Consider the following 19,487-nt stretch of genomic DNA (forward strand, 5'->3'; position numbering starts at 1 on the left):
AGGATCAGGCCAATGCTGACACTACACGATATGCTGAGTCTCCCCATATGGAGACTTCAAAAAGCCACCAGTCGAACAAAGGGAGCGCCTCGTCTCGTAAAGGGTCCCAGGCAGAAGGAAAGCCTCAAAAGGGTCTTCTGTCAAGTTTTCTACAGTGGTCGTTGGGCCGGATTGAAAGCCCGGAAAAAACTGAAGTCAGGGTTACCCGCTGGCATTCAGAACTTGTCTTGGCGTCTACAAAGGAAGATGACAAAGACGCTCAAGAGCCCAAAATCGAGATCGTTATCCATGATATTGACAAAAAGCAGGGCGACTTTAGAGGACGCGTCCAGTCAACTGAGTCGGAGACTCAGAGGTCTGATACTACTTCTAAGTTCGAAACACCCATAGAAGAATTTAAGCCCTTGGTGCGCGAACAGAGAAAGGCTACTGGTTTCTTCAGCAATTTTGGCTGGCCCGCATCTCTTTGGACATTTGGGACCGGAACAGAGGACGGGGGTCAACAGGACAACGCGGAAGATGGAGGCAAGACCGATACGAGTAACGAAACTCAAGGAAGAGAAAACGTCTCCACGGAAGCCGAGTTAGCGGAAAAGGCTACTAAGGAAGCGGAGACGAAGCCTACCAAAAGTAATGCTACTGTCATGGATGGAGTTCAGGATAGCGAGAAAGCTGAGGAAGATGTCAAAACCACTGAGTCTCAGGAGGCTAACGACAAAGAGGTCATTTTGAAAGATGTTCGGAAAAAGGAGAAAAGTCCAATAAAAGATAAAACAGAAAGAAAGGCCAAAAATGAAAAGCTTGTTTTGAATGTCAATGATGGAGCTGAGAAGGTTGACGAGAGGGCTGAAAGATCTCCTGACGATATTTCTGCAAAAACTGTTGACAAACAGAGGTCCTTCCTCAAATTTCCCACAATCAAGCTGGCGAAAATGTCGAAAAGCGTCAAGAATTTGCTAAACACTGAAGCTAAAACTGCTTCGAAGTTTGAAAAAGAGGAGGCGCAGTTTGAATCCGAGGAGAGCCAAGTAGACTCAAAGCCTGAAGACGAGGACACTACTGAGCGCACCGATAAGTACTATCAAGGTGAGAAAACCAAGGCAGAAGTTAAGGTAGAGCCTAAAAAGGCCCGCTGCTCTTTTCTAAAGAATATTTCAGTTCCTAAACTGCCGAAATCAAAAAAGGATGCGACGGAACAATCATCAATAGTCAAGCCAGTGAAAACCAAAAAGGAAGATAAAGAAAGAAAGGAGCAAAACAAACCCTCGATTTTAGAGGATAGCTATAAAGAAGATCAACTGGAAACGGACACTGAAGATGAGAGACTAGCCGTAAAGCCTAAGCCACTGGGGAAAGTTGCTATTGGGGCAGCCTCCGCATCTGAACCACTTGTTGCGAGAGCTTCAGAAGAGGAAAAATCGACCTCTGAAAGTGCCGAATCACCCAAGCGTACAATAACAATCACGATTCCGTTACCAAAATTCAGAATAGGCAGAAAAAATAAGGGAAAGAGAATCTCTGCCAAAAAACACAAAGCTAAACGGACAGACAAAAAGAAACTGTCGTGTTATAAGGTTGCAGGTAAAAAATCTGTGGTCACTGAAAATGTAACGGATCAAGACGCAAGCGACACCGTCGTAGAAAATGCCGACGATGCCTTGAGATGCGAGACTACGAAAGTAACTGATGTTTTGGAGAAAAAAGCTTACAGAGTTTCTTCTTTCTTAAATCCAATATTCCGTTCTAATAAAAAAACAGAACCGCAAGTAAAAGTCGATATCAGAAATAACAAAGGTTTGAACGCCGAAAATAAGACGATCGAAGAAATTACGGATGAGAAGGCAGAGACAGCTGCGAATTCACTGGAGGAGACCCCTTCTCCAATAGATAAAGCGAAGAATACCGAAAAGGGCAAACAACCACAGGATGAGAAGCCCTCCAAGAGCAAGCGCAATCGACGCGGTAAGAAAAGCAATCCTTTCAGTAAGGAGAAAAGCACTGAGCACGTTAAGACGGAGGCAGGAGAAACAAAGGTCAAGGGCGAACTTGACGGAACCATTGTAGACAAAAAGACCGTTCATCAAGCTGAAGAAGAACCTAAACAAAAAAGTGAGCATCCTAGCACAATAGTTGATCAGCCCGCGTTTTCTGAAAGTCCGAAACTGTCGGGCAAGCGGGCCCAGGAGACCCAACAATTCTTTGCTGTTAAGCTCAAATTTAACAAGGCTAAAAGATTAACTGAATCGACTCCTATTGGTGATGATAAGAAAATAACGGAAACTAGCGACAACGAACAGAAGCAAGTCGATAAAAAGAACAGGGATCTTGCTGAAAACGCTATGCAAGCAGATGAAAAAAAGGCAGAAACAGGTCAGTATGACGATGAATTGCTGACTGATAGACCAACTGAAACCCCTGAACCTATTGAAGAAAGACAGGCTAAGATGAGACGGACTTTCACTATCAATTTCGCCAAATTCCTTGCCAAGGATAGGAACGTATCTATAGAGGAAGCTCGCAAAGAAGCTGAGAAAAATGGAAATGTTCATGAAGCAGATGACGACAAAAGTTCACTAGGTGGGCCAAAGAAAGACACTGAGGAGTTTAAAGATGAATTGAATGCTGATCACAGAAAAGAAAGGGAGCCCAAGAAAGAACAAAGTGCGGTTAGGGAAAAGCAGGACACAGGAAAATGTTATGAATTTAAAATTCCAAACTTCTCCACCACCGCCACCACTTTAAAGAAATCGTTTAACAAGGAAGAATACCCAAAAATAGAGAAAGAGCCAAAGGCGAAAGGGCACTCTGATAAGAATAAAGTCTGTAATAAGGCGGAGATAATCAGCAAAATGGACGTACAGCTGGAAGGAGAGCCAACGGAAAGTGTTAAAGAAAAATCCTATACTGAAAAAATTGCCACAGATAAAAAGGAGCAGTTCGTACAATGTGCAGCAGCGCAAAGGGACACGAAAAAGTTGAAGTTCACGATCAATTTTCACAAGCCCACTTTTGTGCGCAAAAGAGAAACGAAACGGGCCAATAAAGAAGTACTTGAAAGTCCTGTACACGCTGAGAAGGCTGGTATAGAGGACTCTGACGAAAAAAATGCCGAGGAGACCGAACAAGATAGTAAAATATCGGGACCCGAGGACGAAACTTCCACAGAGAAGGTGGAGGTAGCTGATGGACAGATTTATAGCAAAACAACTGGCGAGACCGAATTAATTGCAGTCGAAGAACAGGGTAAGGCGGCTCCTAAAACTCCAAAAAAGAGCTCTCTTGCCGTTCCTAGATTAAGCTGGCCTAAATTCTTCTCTTTAAAAAAACACGACAAGTCAGGATCTCAGGAGACAGTTGACAAGGCCCGGAAATTTTCGGTTGAGGAAGCGAACGATTTGCAAGATACGGTTCCTACAGAGGGCTTAGGTGAGATAGGACTCGAGGAAGCTGAAATCGATGGGATGAAAACGACTGAATCACATGACATCGCCCATTTAGGTACTCCCTCGGAGGTTACTCCAAAAAAAAATGACGAGGGCCGCAAACAAGTTACGTTTACGATTACCATTCCGAAGCTTTCTATACCGAAATTCAAACCCAAAATGAATGTTAGAGATATAAGCGATGAAACGGCTACAAAATCAGACATCGAACAAACTCAAAAAGATGATGATATAGTCAAAATTTATGAGTCTGCAACTGACTTAGCTAAACTAGATACGAACAAAACTGGCGAAACAGAGGATGAAACCGTTTCAGTTGAAAAAAAACCTATGGATTCTGCAAAAAAAGGCAACGCGGCTGATGCGACCAAAACTTCGAAACGTTCATGGTGGCATTCCTTAGTATCACGGGATGACACGACCCCAACAAAGGTTTCGGATAAAAACGTCCGACAAGAACCATCAGTGACCCAAGAAAAATTCTTCCGTTTTTCTAAGAAGTCTGCATTGAATGTGGAAAAATCGACGGATACCCTTGAGAAGCCCATTCTCGAGCCAGTACCCGAGCTTTCCGAAAATGAGGCCTCTAAATCAGAGGATGTCTCAAAAGATGAATTAGCGGACGAACAGCCCGCTGACGAGATCGGACCAATCACTAAAGAGCAAACATATGAAGCAGTAGTCAAACAAGACAACCAGGAAATCCCCGAACTTAAAAATACGGCAAAGGAACGTAAGTTTTATGCTGTTTTCAAATTGGGTCGCAAAGTAGATTCCTCTGAGGTCAAGGTTAAAGACGCGAAAACCGAAGTTGAGGACCAGCAGGCCGAAACAAAGCCCACTAAGAGTGAGGTTACGGTTGAAGGTATAAATGAACCAATCTCGAAAAAGCCAAAGAAATTTCGATTTAAAAAAATGCTTTGGAAAATGGTAACCGTTAAAGCATCTGAAAAGGCCGACCAAACAAATCGGGCCAAAATAGGAGCAGGATCGATTGAATCGGATCTACAGGAGAAGTCTAAAAAAAAAGTTCCGAAAAAAAATGTTGCTAAAACTTTGAACATGGACGGTACCAAGCCTGACATATCTCCAGAGTTTTTCAAAAAGGAGGTTAAAAAATCGCTTCTCCCTGGACAGAAGGAGTCCCCTGTACTAATTACGAAACAGGATATTACTATTGATGCAGAAACTGGTTCAGTGAAAATCGAAGAGGTTGACGATGCTAAATCAAGTCCAAATGAAGAAAAACGTGACGCAGGATGTTCACGTAGCCGCCGAAAGCGCAGGAACCGCAACCGCAAAAACAGATTAAATATTATGCGAAGTTGCGATACCGAGATAGAAAAAACTATTAAAGAGCGAAAATCAACTAAAGACGAAAATGACAAGGCAGCTTTTGTCGAAAACAAAAAGATCGATGTAGAGGAAAATTCGTTTGAATGTAGCCTTGTCGAAGAGGGCGCTCGCGAGGTGGTAATAGAATCGAACACCGGTGAAGTCACTAAAGTCGAAGCTGTCAGCAAGAAATGTGTAGTTACGAAAAATGCAACCTCATCAACGGTTGTGACAACTTCATCGATTGCCACATTTTGCGAGTCGCAGCCGGTCGGTGCAACGGCCAATGCAGCCGCCGATGATACTGCCATCGAGAGCATCACTGAAGAGAAGGCTGAGCATAAGAAGCTTGACAAAAGCGTCGTGGAAGAGAGCTTTAAAATTCGAGATAATGTTACAGAAGTTGAAAGGAAAGATGGAACAACCGTACTAACAGTAAAATTCGAAGTAGAAAAAGAAAAACAAAAACTGGGAGAAAAAAGGCAGTCGTTCCCGTTTCTCGGCCGGTTTAGCCAGAAGCACAGGGTCGATAGCCGACTTGAACCTATAAGCGATGACAGTCCCGACGTTCATATAACATCAGAAGGAGACGTTACTCCCATCGACGTTAGCTATAGCGTCGACGGCGTCACGGAAGAGAACACCGTTAATGCTGGCGTGTCCGACGACAAGAAACCGAGGAAGCGCTATTTCAAGCCTGCGAAGCACCGTATAACAAAGAATGCTGTAGATACTGTACAGTTACCGGACAATAGCCCTAAGGCAACACACACTAGTGGGTCTAACGATGAAAACGCACAAAATAGTGATGTCGTCAAGACAAAAGAGATAGTAAAGTCTGCAGGAAGTGTGCAGAAAGCGAATAAACAAGACGCTGCTGATATAGCCGACAACACCTTTATAGCTAGCAAAAACACAAAGGACGCAGAAGGGAAACCCAAGACCGAGAGAGCACAACTTTATGTTGCTAAAGCAGAAAAGGGAGGCGTTGTTGGCTTCTTGACAAAGCGATTTCGCAGACCGCAGACGGATATGAGCAAAAACTCAATTATCGGAGAAACCACTGTCAATGATGCGCCAAAACAGGTCCAAAATGTGGAAAAAGGGTTGGAAAAGAAAACTGATAATATGGAAACTAGCGAAGAAGACGACGAGGACGAGGAAGAGAGTACGGTGGAAAGCACCAAGAACGAAAGCGGCTCATCGGACTCGACTGAGATCAAGGACACCTCAGACGAGGACTCCGCGGAAAAGAAGGAAGAAGATAAGGCTGACGTTACCCAAGATACGAAAAAAACTGATGGAGGCAATGAAAAAACCGCCCGGAAACCCAAAGGAGTGTTCGGCTGGCTCAAGCGAAGTCGGCCAAGCAGTGGCTGTGAAAGCGAAAAAAACAAGGACTTCGACGGCGAGAAGAAAAAATTCGACCCGGCTAAAATTGAGATTGGTGGTAGTAAAGACAAGGATCTAGCAGCGGATAAGGCTTTGGAGGCACCAAATGTATCGGTTAACGGTGGAGACTCGTCGAAGGTCGTTGACACGGGCTCTGTCAAGGAAGAGCGTTCGAAGAAAAAGACTAAGCGTTTCTTTCAGAAAAATAGCAAAATTGAAGTTGAAAAACTGGCGATCGTCGGTAAAAAAGGCTTTGGCGATCTCGAACAAGACCAGTCGGCAGGCGCAAGCACCTCAAGTCAGGCACCCAAATATGACCACTTCGGAAGAAGTTACACCTTCCACTGGCCAGGTGTCCGTTACACTACCACCCTTGAACCAGTTGCCCAACAATAGAAGCTAAATTAACTAATCAATTGGAGTGTATGCTCTACTTTGTACTATTGGTTCAGCCGAGAGCGTGATACGCAGTCAATGCATTTTTCTTCAATCCAGCAGCCATCTCTGACCTTCGTCCATCAAAATCGAGTTGAAGCTATGAGCGAAAGAAAGGTATTTCTTTGTTGTTATCGAAAACAAAAAAATCTTTTCCCGTTGTTTCCCTCTTCAATAAGTCAACTAAATTATTTTAAAAGTCATGGCGGTTGCGGACGAGTCGGTTCGATCTGAAAGCCTCTATCATTGGGAGTTAATCAGTCCTGAAATGAACCTACGCGCACAGTATCTGTTAATTTTTACTTGCGTAAAAATTTAAATAATGCCGACTGGTCTGTATATAGTAGGCAGAAAAAGTAGTTGAAAATGTGTGATGATGAGGGCTCTTGACAGCTTAAACTCGTAATCTGGGTGGACGCTCTGCAGCCAAATGCAAGTCACAAGTCTGCAGTAACCGTATATTTAAGTTACGTTGATAGAGCGCTGCTGATTGACAGATCATGCAGTTATCGATTAAGACCTAACGCAATGACAGACGCGCACATAATATACCGTTTTGAATTGGTTAGAATTTCGGTTAACATTGTTTGTTTTACGTAAAATTTGCTTTTAAAAAACGTTTTTTTCGCAAGTTGCTCTAAATTTCGAAGGAACCTCAAGCGTTACTGTTATTCACGACGAAACTAAATCTGCTTAGAGATGTTTAATAGTTGGGCATCAGCTGCCCGATTGCACTGTCTTGGATTATCATTGCCGTTATCATCCTATAGATATCTTACTGATCTCTTCTGAACGATCCCATTTCCGTTATGTGATTTTTCTCCTTTTATATACAATGTATATATGTAAATTTTATCAAAAAATTTACATTCGATTATATTTCACAATTATATTAATATGCGATTATATATATTCCAAATGATTTTTCAACTGTATTACTTTTATTATTATTATACTATGTGATTATATAGTACAATGGATATTTAAAAACATAACTAAATAATACTTGTGATATTTTTTCTGCTCGAATAACCACGACTTGATCGAAAGTCGTCCCAAAGGGCATCCATACTTGAATGTTTAAGTTAATTCTTTTTTTTTATGTATTTTAATTGGCACGTTCCGGCTGGCGTTAATATTTTATACATTAGCATCATCATGCCAGCCTGACATATCTATGTGGAGTGGTATTGGTACGACAAAAGGATTAGGCCATTTATAAGTTGTTGCGTTTCATAAACGCCTATTCGTTAACTCTGAACTATTTGTCCTAATCATTCTACTACAAAAAATACAGATAGGACCGGTCACTAAACAAGAGATGCGTGACACAAAGTGATGGATATGCAAAGACCAACTAGACAATATCAAAACCCCGCCAGATCTAGATCTCTGTCAGCTAAGACTCTGTTCCCTACGCTAAGCTTCCACGTAGTATTTCTCTCATTATCGCAGGCAATTTAACGTAACAAAAAGCTGATTAAATATATAACTATGGCACCTACACATGACGCCTATATACACGTGCAGTGTTTACATGTATTTATGGCCATACTAACCTACATACGTGTATATGCCTTTAGTTGGTAAAGGGTAGAGCCGGTAAGCCGGCCCGATTGTACAGATTGCAGAAACTGGACTATAATCGCATCGGCGAACACGTCACGTTATGAATAGAAGTGAAAATGTACGGTACATTTCTATTTCATTTATATGTACCTTAACGTGAATGCGCTATTCCAACAATATGAAAACAGTACTAATAGCTATACAATTCCATATAGGCATAGTTAGTGGTTCTACAAAGCACATCACGCATCTAATAAGAGTAAGCTGAAAAATTAAGAAACACAAAAGTTACGAAGGAGGACAACGATGATTCACAAAATAGAGCACATGTTAGCACATTATTTGCTGTATGTGGATCAACTGTACATATGAATGTATATAAATATAAGCACGAGTATATAAGACCCAGACGTTAGTGGGCGAAACTTTTTGACGTTACAGAAACGTGCAGTGGTTGTTACTTTTCTTCCCTGCTTTTCTTTCTGACCTGACAATATCAGCAGTTAAAGCTGCCGAGCATATTCGAACCCGGTTTCTATTTTAATAAATTGTTCATATCCCTGGTTCGTATCACCTATTAGCTGATTTTGACAATAAGTTCCAGTTTGCGTTTTGCATCGACCTACTAATCTTACACGCGTCGACCCCATTTGGCACAAGTGCTTTTCCCATTTTGGATTGTAAAATACACATTTTGTATATTAAACTATACGCATATATAATGTATAGACGTATTTTATAATTCGTAATGCGTATTCAAATAGCAATGGAAGAGAATAGTCTTTGTCGATTGAATAATTAAAAAATAACCCCTATGAAATCGCATTATGTAGAGTTAAGTCGATATGGTGTCAGCTATTTTGCTGTTCCATAAAATATCTGGTATGTATAATGTCCTCGAACACCGGGGTACGGCAAATGCCTTTGTTACTTTTCGTGGCTATACTGGAGTTTTTCGGGTCAGTATGATTCGTGCAAAGTGCTTCAGTATGAAGGGGATATAAATGATAAGAACACTGATTGATTGCACCACATCATACATACAAAATAGTAAAAAATAGAATATAATAGGAGACAGCAAAAAAAGAAACTCTTATTGGGATCTGTACTTGGTGCAGGACGAGGTCCTTCAATGAGGTAGGAGGACAGGATATACAAGCTTTAGACAACCACCAGATCGAACAAACGACAAGGCCGAAAGAACAGTAGAACAATGTAAGCGCATTCAGCATTTAAATAAATTGCAATAGAGGCAGATTGTCGTCGAAATAGGCACATACAGCCACTTACTTATGCCCAACTTGTAAGCCCACCCAGAAAACACTAGATGATATATATTATTATACAGAATAACTTGCCATGATGACGGCGTCTCCCTACCGAACAGTATTTCGCACAGAAGATAATGAAGTTAGTTCACAGCATACAAAGTATATAGAGCTAACTAAGTTGTCAATGGGCCTGCTGGCTACTAATTAATCGAATTACTTTTAGCGGTTTTGCTGGATCTTGCTAGAGGAACTTGCACATTTAACTCTGTCGCCCAATAGCAGGTCCGGTGTCTCTATGATCTCGCAGGGGGCAATAACGGAGTACTATTTAAATTAGGTGTATTTATGACGCAAATATATATTCTTCTAAATGGACAACATTAAGGGTGAAGATAGAACAGGGCATTACCGTATCGACCCACTTTACGTTCCAGGATTCTTCGGATCAGAATATAAAATATATAACTATTAAACCAGTCGACGTCGTCGATAACGACAAGGCCAGCCTAGTAAAGGTTACAATATCTTATATTCTGTATCGAGACTGTGTATTCTTCTGCAAAACTTTTTTATAATTAATCATTGTATGAAGTCATTACCAAATGGTCTCAAGTATGGTTTTCTCAATTGAAAACAAAATTATCATATTAGAAAATCATCTCCATTCATTCATCGTTGCCATCTTTCATCAACCCCCCTTCGCTGGTAATGTATTAACGGAGCCAACAACGCTTGCCCACCCCCCAACCTTTGTGCTCTAGTCAAAGTCACAGATCTCATCAATCATCTGCCCTCACATGCATACGTACTCACCAGAAACCACTCATATTTTTTTCATGCATATATATATATATATCTCATAGACTCAAATAAGCCCCTAAAGCCGTGTTTGTATGTACTGACGAGCAAATAAATTTAAAAGAAGCAAAAAGCCAAACAAACTGATGGACTTCTATAACTGACCTGTCCAAAGAATACGACCTACTTTTTCTGTACCGTGGCTCTTGTCTATACGGGTCAGGCGAGACCTAAAGGAATACCACTTTAATCTTAGATTCAGACAAAAAATGACTATACCTGTTCAAAGTCAATGTAGAAAATATCTGAAAGCGAAAAGTCAATGCCTCCGAGTAAGAACTATTATAAGCAAGCCTGTGAACACACGAACGAGATCGCTATATTTCGTTAGCATTAATGAATACTATAATTATTATTAATATCTAATAAGTGTAATGACTATATTATAATGGTTAAAATCTATGGATCACAAAGCGCCACCTAGGTGCTTGGTCTGGCATCGGTAAAGGCGATGATAGGCGAGATAAAGGCGTCTGCTATGAGTAAAAGTTGTAATTAAACTAACAAGGACGATTATGACAGAAATGACTAAACAAACGCTATTAATCGTACACAACCTAATATCTGCGATTGCAATTAATTGTTTGTCGATTAGAACTGAAAGAAAAAATGAAGGATACGACGCGATACGAGACAAAGGAAGGAATAAAGTAGATAATGCATTGATGCTAATTCACTAATCTAATAATAAACTGACTAATAGCACTATTTCCACTAACCTTATATGCGTTTTTTCTAATCTCTTTCAATTGAAATCATTGCTCTTCGTCTTTTGCTTTCGAAATAGAGAAGTTGAGAGCTGTAGCAGACGACAGTTTTCTGGTCAAAGCCCCTCCGTGGGCGCCGTTAACAAGTTTTGTTGCCTTCCTCCCATTGAAACCTGTCGAATGCTCCCTTCAAACGTCCTTCACGAAAGCGAAATTCGCAAATAAAACCGAACGAAATCGCTTAGAAATTTACGGTAAAAATTGACATAAAAAGTATTGGAAATTTCCCAGAACTCTTGTAGTACCCACATCCTGTCGTTGGTCAATGGTACCAGCGGTAGTCCTACAGTAGATTCTGCTACACCCCTAAGTCCAACTCGCAGTCTACCTCCGAAACAGCATTGAGAAAAAGAATAAAAAGCGCCATTATATTTTTTTTTTATGAAAGAGAGAAAATTATTGTGAGATCGCGCAATTTGTTATGTTTTTTTTATGAGATTAAAAATTTAGTAGAAACAAAATTTATAAGAGACACGGAAAAACGTTTACCTACCTCGAAGAGAGAATGCAAATCGCCGCGAAATCGTTCAGTCGATTAGTTCAAAAATTCACCTCCGCTAGAGGATCAAAAAACATTTGAAATATATACAAATGTGGTCTGCTTGGACTTATTGTTCGGCGTGCCTGCGTGCGTATCTGGGCTAATGAATTATCGTTTTAATGATTCATCGAAAACAAAATTGTAAAAATTGAGAGGTTTTTAAAAAAATGTCCCAATATCAATTTTTTGCCAACTTTACGTAGAGTATCGTTATTGCGTATGAACATTTTCGACATGCGACTACTAGCATTTTGTAATAAATATTTGTCCCAGAACTGATCCGTGACTCAATCAATAAAATAGAATTGACAGAAACAAAATAGTAATTGATTTTTGGGATCGAGAAGTATAGATTTACTCTGTCGTCACTCAATCAGTACATACATCCATAGCTGATCAATCATGTATATACGACTATGATAACAATATTATGGACAACGATAATCACAGTATGTGGCTTCGAACGCGACCATTTGTAAAAACAAAATTCGCCCACTTTCTGCTCTCATCTCGACCGATTTCATAGTGACAGAACATTTGCTAGACACCTTCCCACTGAAGTAGACTGTATGACATTGCTGTACGAGGGTGAATGAAAGACTGAATGAGGGATGTTGATAAGCTTGCTGCTGAAGTGATAATGATAATAACGAATACAGTCACGAAAGCATCTCTCTTATTTGGAATCTTCGATGACAAAGAGAGAGACAACAAATAAAAAATATAATAAAAGAATTAGAAATATCCACAAAAAAACAATAGAGATGTTTCGTAAAGATGATTTTTTAACATACCATCATTTTTTTTAATTAAGTGAAGAATAAGTTTGCTCGTACCCGAACGCATCGAAAATCCACGAGATACTTGAAATCGGCAAAGACAAAAATCGTACGCATTAGTTAATGGTTTGGCTCAAGCTCTTACAACACACATTTGAGCTGTACAAAACAAGGCAAAGCGCCGAAATGTTAGCGTCGTAAGCGAAAAATGATAACAGGATAACTACAATAACAACAACAACAATAACAACAAAAAAAGACAACAATTAGTCAGATACAATGATGTCCGTTTTGGAGGTAGAACGCGGTTATTCGGACTACTCGAATCGGAACTTCCCAAGTCCCAGATCAGTCTGCGAGATCGCTTGAAGGAAAAATTGTAATAACAGAATAATTATAACTATTATATTAATAGAATGAGGTCGCCCGAACGTAGCTGCGTATGTACGTAATTTAGACAGTATTCGGTGAGCGTGTCGAAGGGTACATCTTGAAACTATAGTTTGGTGCTATTTCTGAAGGCTGACATAAGATAGGGGTAATGAAGTGTTGGCAACATTGCTTGTTAGCGGTGAGAGTCTTATGTTGTCGTTTTTCCTGCACCAGCCGGTCACAAAGTTAAGTTTATATTCGTTGTTCGTAGTAATCGACAACGCGTAGTTTCCAGCGCAATTAGGTGAGATTTTTGCGGGGAAAGCATCTCGGGCAGAGAGCGGTGGCTGTAGCTATTAAACAGGGACAGAGCGGTTGGCTTCTTGCTGTGGTACTGGGTGCAGAGCTTCGCCTCGGGCGATGGCCTTTTGACAATGCCGGTTCTTCCAAGCAATGGTTGAGCTGCTGAGGGAGGCGGTGCAGGGCAGGATCAAGGCCTAGTGTTGGCGGGCGGTACATTTGTCCTAGACAGAAGCGAAGACGGTTTCGAGGTAAGTGGCCTTCGTAAAACAACAACAACAGCAACAGCAACAACAACAACAACAGCAACAGCAACAACAACAACAGCAACAGCAACAACAAAAAACAATCAAGTGCATGGTGGAAGAGCAAAATGGCGAGCATGCGACTTAAGCATTACTAGTAATTCTAATACTCGCATGCGGGGATTTGCCTTCTTCTGTTAATGATCTGACCTCTTCCGATTTGCTGATTTGATCTGGGACTTCTCCGGCAACAGCAAGAGCAATGCCCAGTTTGGGACGGGAGTAGAACTACCGAATGACCCTACCTCCAAAGCTAACGAAATATTTGTTATTCGTGCACTAACAGACAGCAACAACAGAATCACCAGCAATCTCTACATCGTTCGAAGGGGAAAAGTCACTGACAGAATTTGAAGACACTTCACCACAGAAGTAGACGCGAACCGTGGCAATCGCACGAAAACAAATCGATTAGAAAAGCGAACGTTGAGGTTGATTTCAAAGTCGCATTATGCTGTTTGGGAAAAGCAGGTTGACCGTTATTGGCACGGAATACCATGGTATCGTTGACCGTCAACCCGTTTTTCCCAGCTTGCCACCTATTTTTGGTTCACCCTATATGCACCTAATACCTGTCGCCTTTCGAACAGACGACGGAATCCTAGGGATCCTCTCGTCGTGTTATGACTACTGGGTACGAGCATAACTTTCCTATGAGAAGAGTATACTAATAGAAATACAGTAGAGGTTCTCTAATTGTGCTTTGTTTACTGGGTTAATTGGCAAAGCTTATCTTATTTAGAAAAAGCGCGGACCAGTGATGACTGTAATGCGAGCTCCACTACCATATACAACGTGACCCTAGGTGTGAAAAGTGTTGCTCAAAACGTTCGTCTGTGTGATCACCTCCTGTGCATTGTTGTCGTTTTTCGTTGCAGGCCCAGCCTATACACACCGATGTGGTCACGCGGCTGCTGGGCAACCGCGTGGCGGTCAGCCCGATCGTAACGGTCGAGCCGCGCCGTCGCAAATTCCACAAGCCCATCACCCTAACGATTCCGTTGCCACGTGCCGCCCACAAGGGCATGACAAACCAGTACTCTGGTGATGCGCCCACACTCAGGTTACTTTGCAGTATCACAGGTAACGACAGCAATGACAATAAGGAATTACATCATTCCCAATCTAGCAGACGATTTTATGCTAACCCATTTTCTGAGATAGATAATCCTATGAGGTAGCCGTTTCAGTAGGGATACATAATGCAGTTCTTTTTGTAGTACTTTAGTCAAACATGCTTGTTGATTATCATTTGTTGCTGCGATACAATTTGACTCCGCTATTGCCATCCGTCGGTGTACTCAAGGTGGACAAACCAAGGCTCAATGGGAAGACGTGACTGGATCGACTCCGTTGACCTTCGTCAACGATTGTGTATCTTTCACCACCACCGTCTCAGCCAGATTCTGGCTAATCGACTGCCGCCAGGTCAGTGAAGTGACCAAATTCGCAGGTGAGCTCTACCAAGAAGCAGTGCTTGTCCCGTTTATGGCTAAATTTGTGGTATTCGCCAAGCGCCACGAGTCTCTTGAGGCGCAGCTGAGGGTGTTCTGCATGACTGATGACCGAGAGGAGAAGACTCTCGAATCGCAGGAACACTTCGCCGAGGTGGCAAAAAGCCGAGATGTCGAGGTTCTCGAGGGCACGCAACAGTACCTCGAGTTTGCGGGCAATTTAGTGCCCATCACCAAGTCCGGGGAGCAGCTCGCTCTCACGTTCGAGGCATTTAAGGAGAACCGAGTAGCCTTCAATGCCCGCGTCAAGGACATGCACCAGGAACCGATGGGACGTGTTGCTTTTATGAAAGAGCCACGCAGTAAACATCAGGACGCACCGCAGACGCCCGTTTGCAACCTCAATATAAAGCTACCGGAGCCCGTCGAGTACATGAGTGTACCACTCGAGAAAAAGTACGGCTTCGTGCAGGAGACCGGGTTACGCCCGCAAGAGATGATCCACCGCGGCGACCTACATCTGTCTGACACGGCCAGAGAACTGGGCGCCGACTGGTCCGCTCTTGCACGCCAGCTAAATATACCAACCCAGGAAATTCAGCAGATCAAAGACGAGATACTGAATGATAACAGCCAACAGGCGTTAACCATGTTGAGGATCTGGATTCAGAGGATGGGTCCGGCAGCGACGGGTAATGCATTAGAAAAAGCACTTCAGAACATCGGTAGAGAGGACATCGTGCAAAAGTGCATGTCTAACACCGAGGTGGTTACTGACGAAGTGGAACGCGCACTCGCGAAGGTTCATCTGAGCGGAGCTGCTCCGGCCTCAGTTGTTACTGTCACCCGAACCACCCTCGTCACGACCAGCTCGGCTGACGAAAGGGACATTATGAAGGTAGGCTTAGCCTTCCATTGCAGATTAAAGCACACATGTATATTAATCGCGTTTTTATCAGAATGAACTATAGGTGCTGCGAATAATTTTTGACAGTACTTGGGTACATAACGCAGGCCGATTTGTAGCCACAAATTTCATTATTATTATTATTATACATACAGGAGGCTGAGAAATTGAAACAGCTGCATCTGCAACAGCAGAGATCAGCCTGAATTGCCAAACTATTTTTTTTATGAACGTATATTAAATCATAGAAACAAATTTGGTAATAATATAATTACCGTGAAAAGACTGATAGTGATGTACTGTCATATCAGTATTTTTAGTCCAAGTCTCTCCCGTACAGCTTTCAACTGCTATTCGTACCGATTTTATCTAATTCGCTTTATGTTATCTATTTAGGACGCGGAATCAGCCGAAGATACCAGCAGTGGATCTGCCAAAGTTAAGCCAACTGCCACCCCTGCACCTGTTGGTAAGTTATTCTTGCCACAACACGTCGCAAATAATCAGTTGTCAATAGCGGGTATTCACAGCCCTAGAAAATATGCCCCTACGAGGTAGCGTTTAGTAGTTGGTAGCTCATTGAAATACGTGTCTCGTCAATCTACTGATCATTGAGGACCTGATCTATCAATATGTTTCTTCTGAGATTCTAAAAGCTATCTCTCTTCGGTAACTTGTTTGGTAGTTAGTATTATATATTTGTGTACATAATTTATCAGCTTAAAATATTAGATACGTTCTTTCTGCCAACGGTCGCATTCTATTTCGTGTATCACGTGCTTACAGGAATAATTCGCCGTCAAAAATCTATTAACAGATGAATCAGTCAGCAAACTGCATATATAAAACTTACTACGTTTACTCGCTGTGAAAATACTTTAATTATACTTAAATTAAGCTTAACGAATTCGTCCATCACTGGCAATCAAGCCATCATCATGAACTTACATGTGATCTTAGCGAGAACCGAACCCACACTAATATTCATAATAGCAAAAATTAGTTTAAAAAATCATTAATAATAACATCTACGTAGTAGCGAAACGTTTCGCTAAAAATACATTTGCCACAAGTTATCGAGCCCAGTCTCAGATTCCACAACAGTGGAATCTGAGACTGGGCTCGATCAACTCCACGCAATACCGTTCTAAAGGATATATTTTTTCCTTATCAAAATGGCATAGTGAGTGAAGCTGGCTTGTCTATCAGGTCCTCTCTAAAACTGCGTCGCCAGCAACGTCATCGATATTTACCGTTCCCTAATCTACTTTTGTCCTCAGTGTGTTTAGTATTTTTACCACTCGGAATTTCCAGTATTGTATAGAAGAATGGAAAAGACAGAGGCGTATCAGCTTTTGCAAAATGAACGATAACCAAACGACGGGACGAGGGCAATGACGAATTGTCACGCCCTTTTTTTCGACAGTGACTCGCCTAGAATTCAGACAAAGAGAACTGGTCACCACTTTAGCTACTCCTCGAAGTCTCTGAACATACATTTTCCCATATAGGTAAAGCATTTAGCATTGTCATCGTCGTCGATGCCGTTTGGGGATTGAGTCCACCGAACGAATTGTACAAGTAGCTTTTCTTGCACCGAAACGACGTTAAAGCAGCCGTACGTATCTATCTGATATGGAGCTCGAAAGTTCATGTCAACAAGATTTTACTAATAGTAACAGAAGTGCTTCTTGTCCTTTTGATGACATCATATGTCAAATAAGTTGTGTGAACTTTTTTCATTGATTCCATCAGCTGCAAACTCTGATGCTCGGCAAAATAACGAAATAAGCTTCTATTAAGAATGAAACTAAGGCGGCAGGGAAAAAGCCAAAACACTACATTCAATGAACAGGCGGGTAGATTTTATAAGACAGCCAAGCATAACGAAATCCGTGTATAATCCGGATCTTTTATTAACTCAGTGATTTATTGTTAGTTCACGCGACAACGGTTCTGAAAAGCAGGAGAGGTACGTGATTAAGCTTTTTTTACGCGCATCTATGATACTTTCTATCCTACTTACGTTTGATGGCAACCTTTTTACGATCACGCGAGGTTACGCAGTCGAGATGCAAGTGCTACATCAAATGCTCAACGCACCTATCCAACGCGCTTATGTCACGCCATTTTGCCAGCGTTTTTCATTAAATTGCAATTCTAATCTATCGTCCGTACATAACAGCTGTCGTTGGCCATTTTTGGACCGACTGAACTATTTTTCAAAGCCGGACCTAGTCACGTATTTTCTTGCGTTAATGCTAGTTAAATAAAGAAGAAAGAGAACGCTGCGCGTTCACCGGCAGCTGGTCACTACAGTCAATGAGCCACAGGACCGGCGCATTTTTTCGTTTTTTTTTTTTTAGGAAAATCATTATCATCAAATCATGTCGTGTATGTGTCCATACGTACCTTGTGTGAAGTTTGCTTTGTTCACCGTGCCGAAACCATCATTCGCGCTTCATGTAGATGCTATTTTATTAGTGCATTGCTCATGATACCATACGTCAATGCGTTTTGCCATGGCATTCGTATTGGAAAAAGCGAAACAAAAAATCCACGTATAATTTTCAGACGAATTTTTTGGCATAACCCGCGGGCCCGATGATACACAAATTGAGATCACATCTTATTCAACCACGACCTCAGCCTCGAGCTCAACAAAGACTTCCCTCATTGAGCACTCGCCAATGACCAAATTGCAGACCAGTACGACGAAAATTGAAGCCAAAAAAGATAGAGCACCTGTTCCGCTTTCGAACAAAGAAAAGGGTCCCGAACCCGACGTGAAAGTGGCTGCCAGGAAGGAGTCCTTTGAAGACAAGAAGCCCGAACCGCTTAAAAGGGAGGAGAAGAAGCCATCGCCTAAAAGAGAGATTCCTCCTCTCAAAAAGGAGCCTCCTAAGAAAGAGAAAAAGGACGAACCGAGAAAGGATAGCTCAATGCCAGTTAAAAAAGAATCTCCAAAAAAAGAAACTGCTTTTAAAAAAGATGACTCGCTCAAAAAGGAGCCTGTTTCTAAGAAGGAAGAATCAGCGAAGAAGGAAGTCCCGAAACGTGAAGATTTAACTGCCTTTAAAAAGGATGCTGGTACTATTAAGAAGGAGCAGTCTAAAAAGGACGAACCCAAAAAGGAGCAGTCTAAAAAAGAGGAATTAAGGAAAGAGGTTGCAGCCAAGAAAGATTCTCCTAAAAAGGAGGCTCCTAAAAAAGAGGAGGCGAAGAAGATCAAGAGCCCGATCGCGACACCTCCTGAACGCCCGAAGAAGGCAGGGGTTCCTTTTACTGAATCGGCAGCAGAGGGAACCATTGTGCCCAGTATGACAACCGCCAGTCATGCCATCATGAGCGAAATCATCAAGAAGACCGAGCTTCCTCAGGCCAAGGTGCCAACGCTGAAACGCGGTGGAACACCGGTGGATGAGCTGTCAGCAGAACTACTTGAGCAAATTGTCAAGGACGACAAGGAGTTTGCTCTAAAGGGTACGCTCAGTCGCATTTTCGTACGTTTTCGTGCATCTCACGCTTGCCTTGAACATCCAACCTATTTGGATGAGAAGTTTGACAAAGCAACTCGTTTGAATGAAATTATAGTTCGAGGTTTGAGGAACACATTTGCAGATCCTTCATGACCCCTTTTTGAATTTGTTTCGCACTCAATTTCATTGGGCCAAGAAACGAAAGTAATTTAACGATTTCTTTTTTAGAAGAAAACAAAGCAAAAGGGTGGAAACGAAAGCGAGACAAAGGGACAACTAC

At 41.8% G+C, this 19,487-nt stretch overlaps 1 protein-coding gene across 20 annotated transcripts in view; it reads left to right on the forward strand.

Moving 5' to 3' along the window:
- The window catches only part of LOC111268282 (uncharacterized), a 140,651-nt gene that overhangs the window by 92,248 nt on the left and 28,916 nt on the right, over window positions 1-19,487 (forward strand). For 17 of the 20 annotated variants that reach the window (XM_086971618.1, XM_086971621.1, XM_086971616.1 and 14 more), the window contains 5 exons: window positions 14,246-14,450; window positions 14,674-15,719; window positions 16,125-16,197; window positions 17,668-17,700; window positions 18,303-19,211. In XM_086971618.1, the coding sequence (XP_086827744.1) occupies window positions 14,246-14,450; window positions 14,674-15,719; window positions 16,125-16,197; window positions 17,668-17,700; window positions 18,303-19,211 (2,266 nt within the window). The remainder of the gene's footprint in view (window positions 1-14,245; window positions 14,451-14,673; window positions 15,720-16,124; window positions 16,198-17,667; window positions 17,701-18,302; window positions 19,212-19,487) is intronic. The other 3 variants (XM_086971623.1, XM_086971622.1, XM_086971620.1) reach the window with 2 other exon arrangements.

Source organism: Varroa jacobsoni, unplaced genomic scaffold (assembly GCF_002532875.2).
Source record: "Varroa jacobsoni isolate VJ856 unplaced genomic scaffold, vjacob_1.0 scaffold_1273, whole genome shotgun sequence".
NCBI classification, from domain to species: Eukaryota; Metazoa; Arthropoda; class Arachnida; order Mesostigmata; family Varroidae; genus Varroa; species Varroa jacobsoni.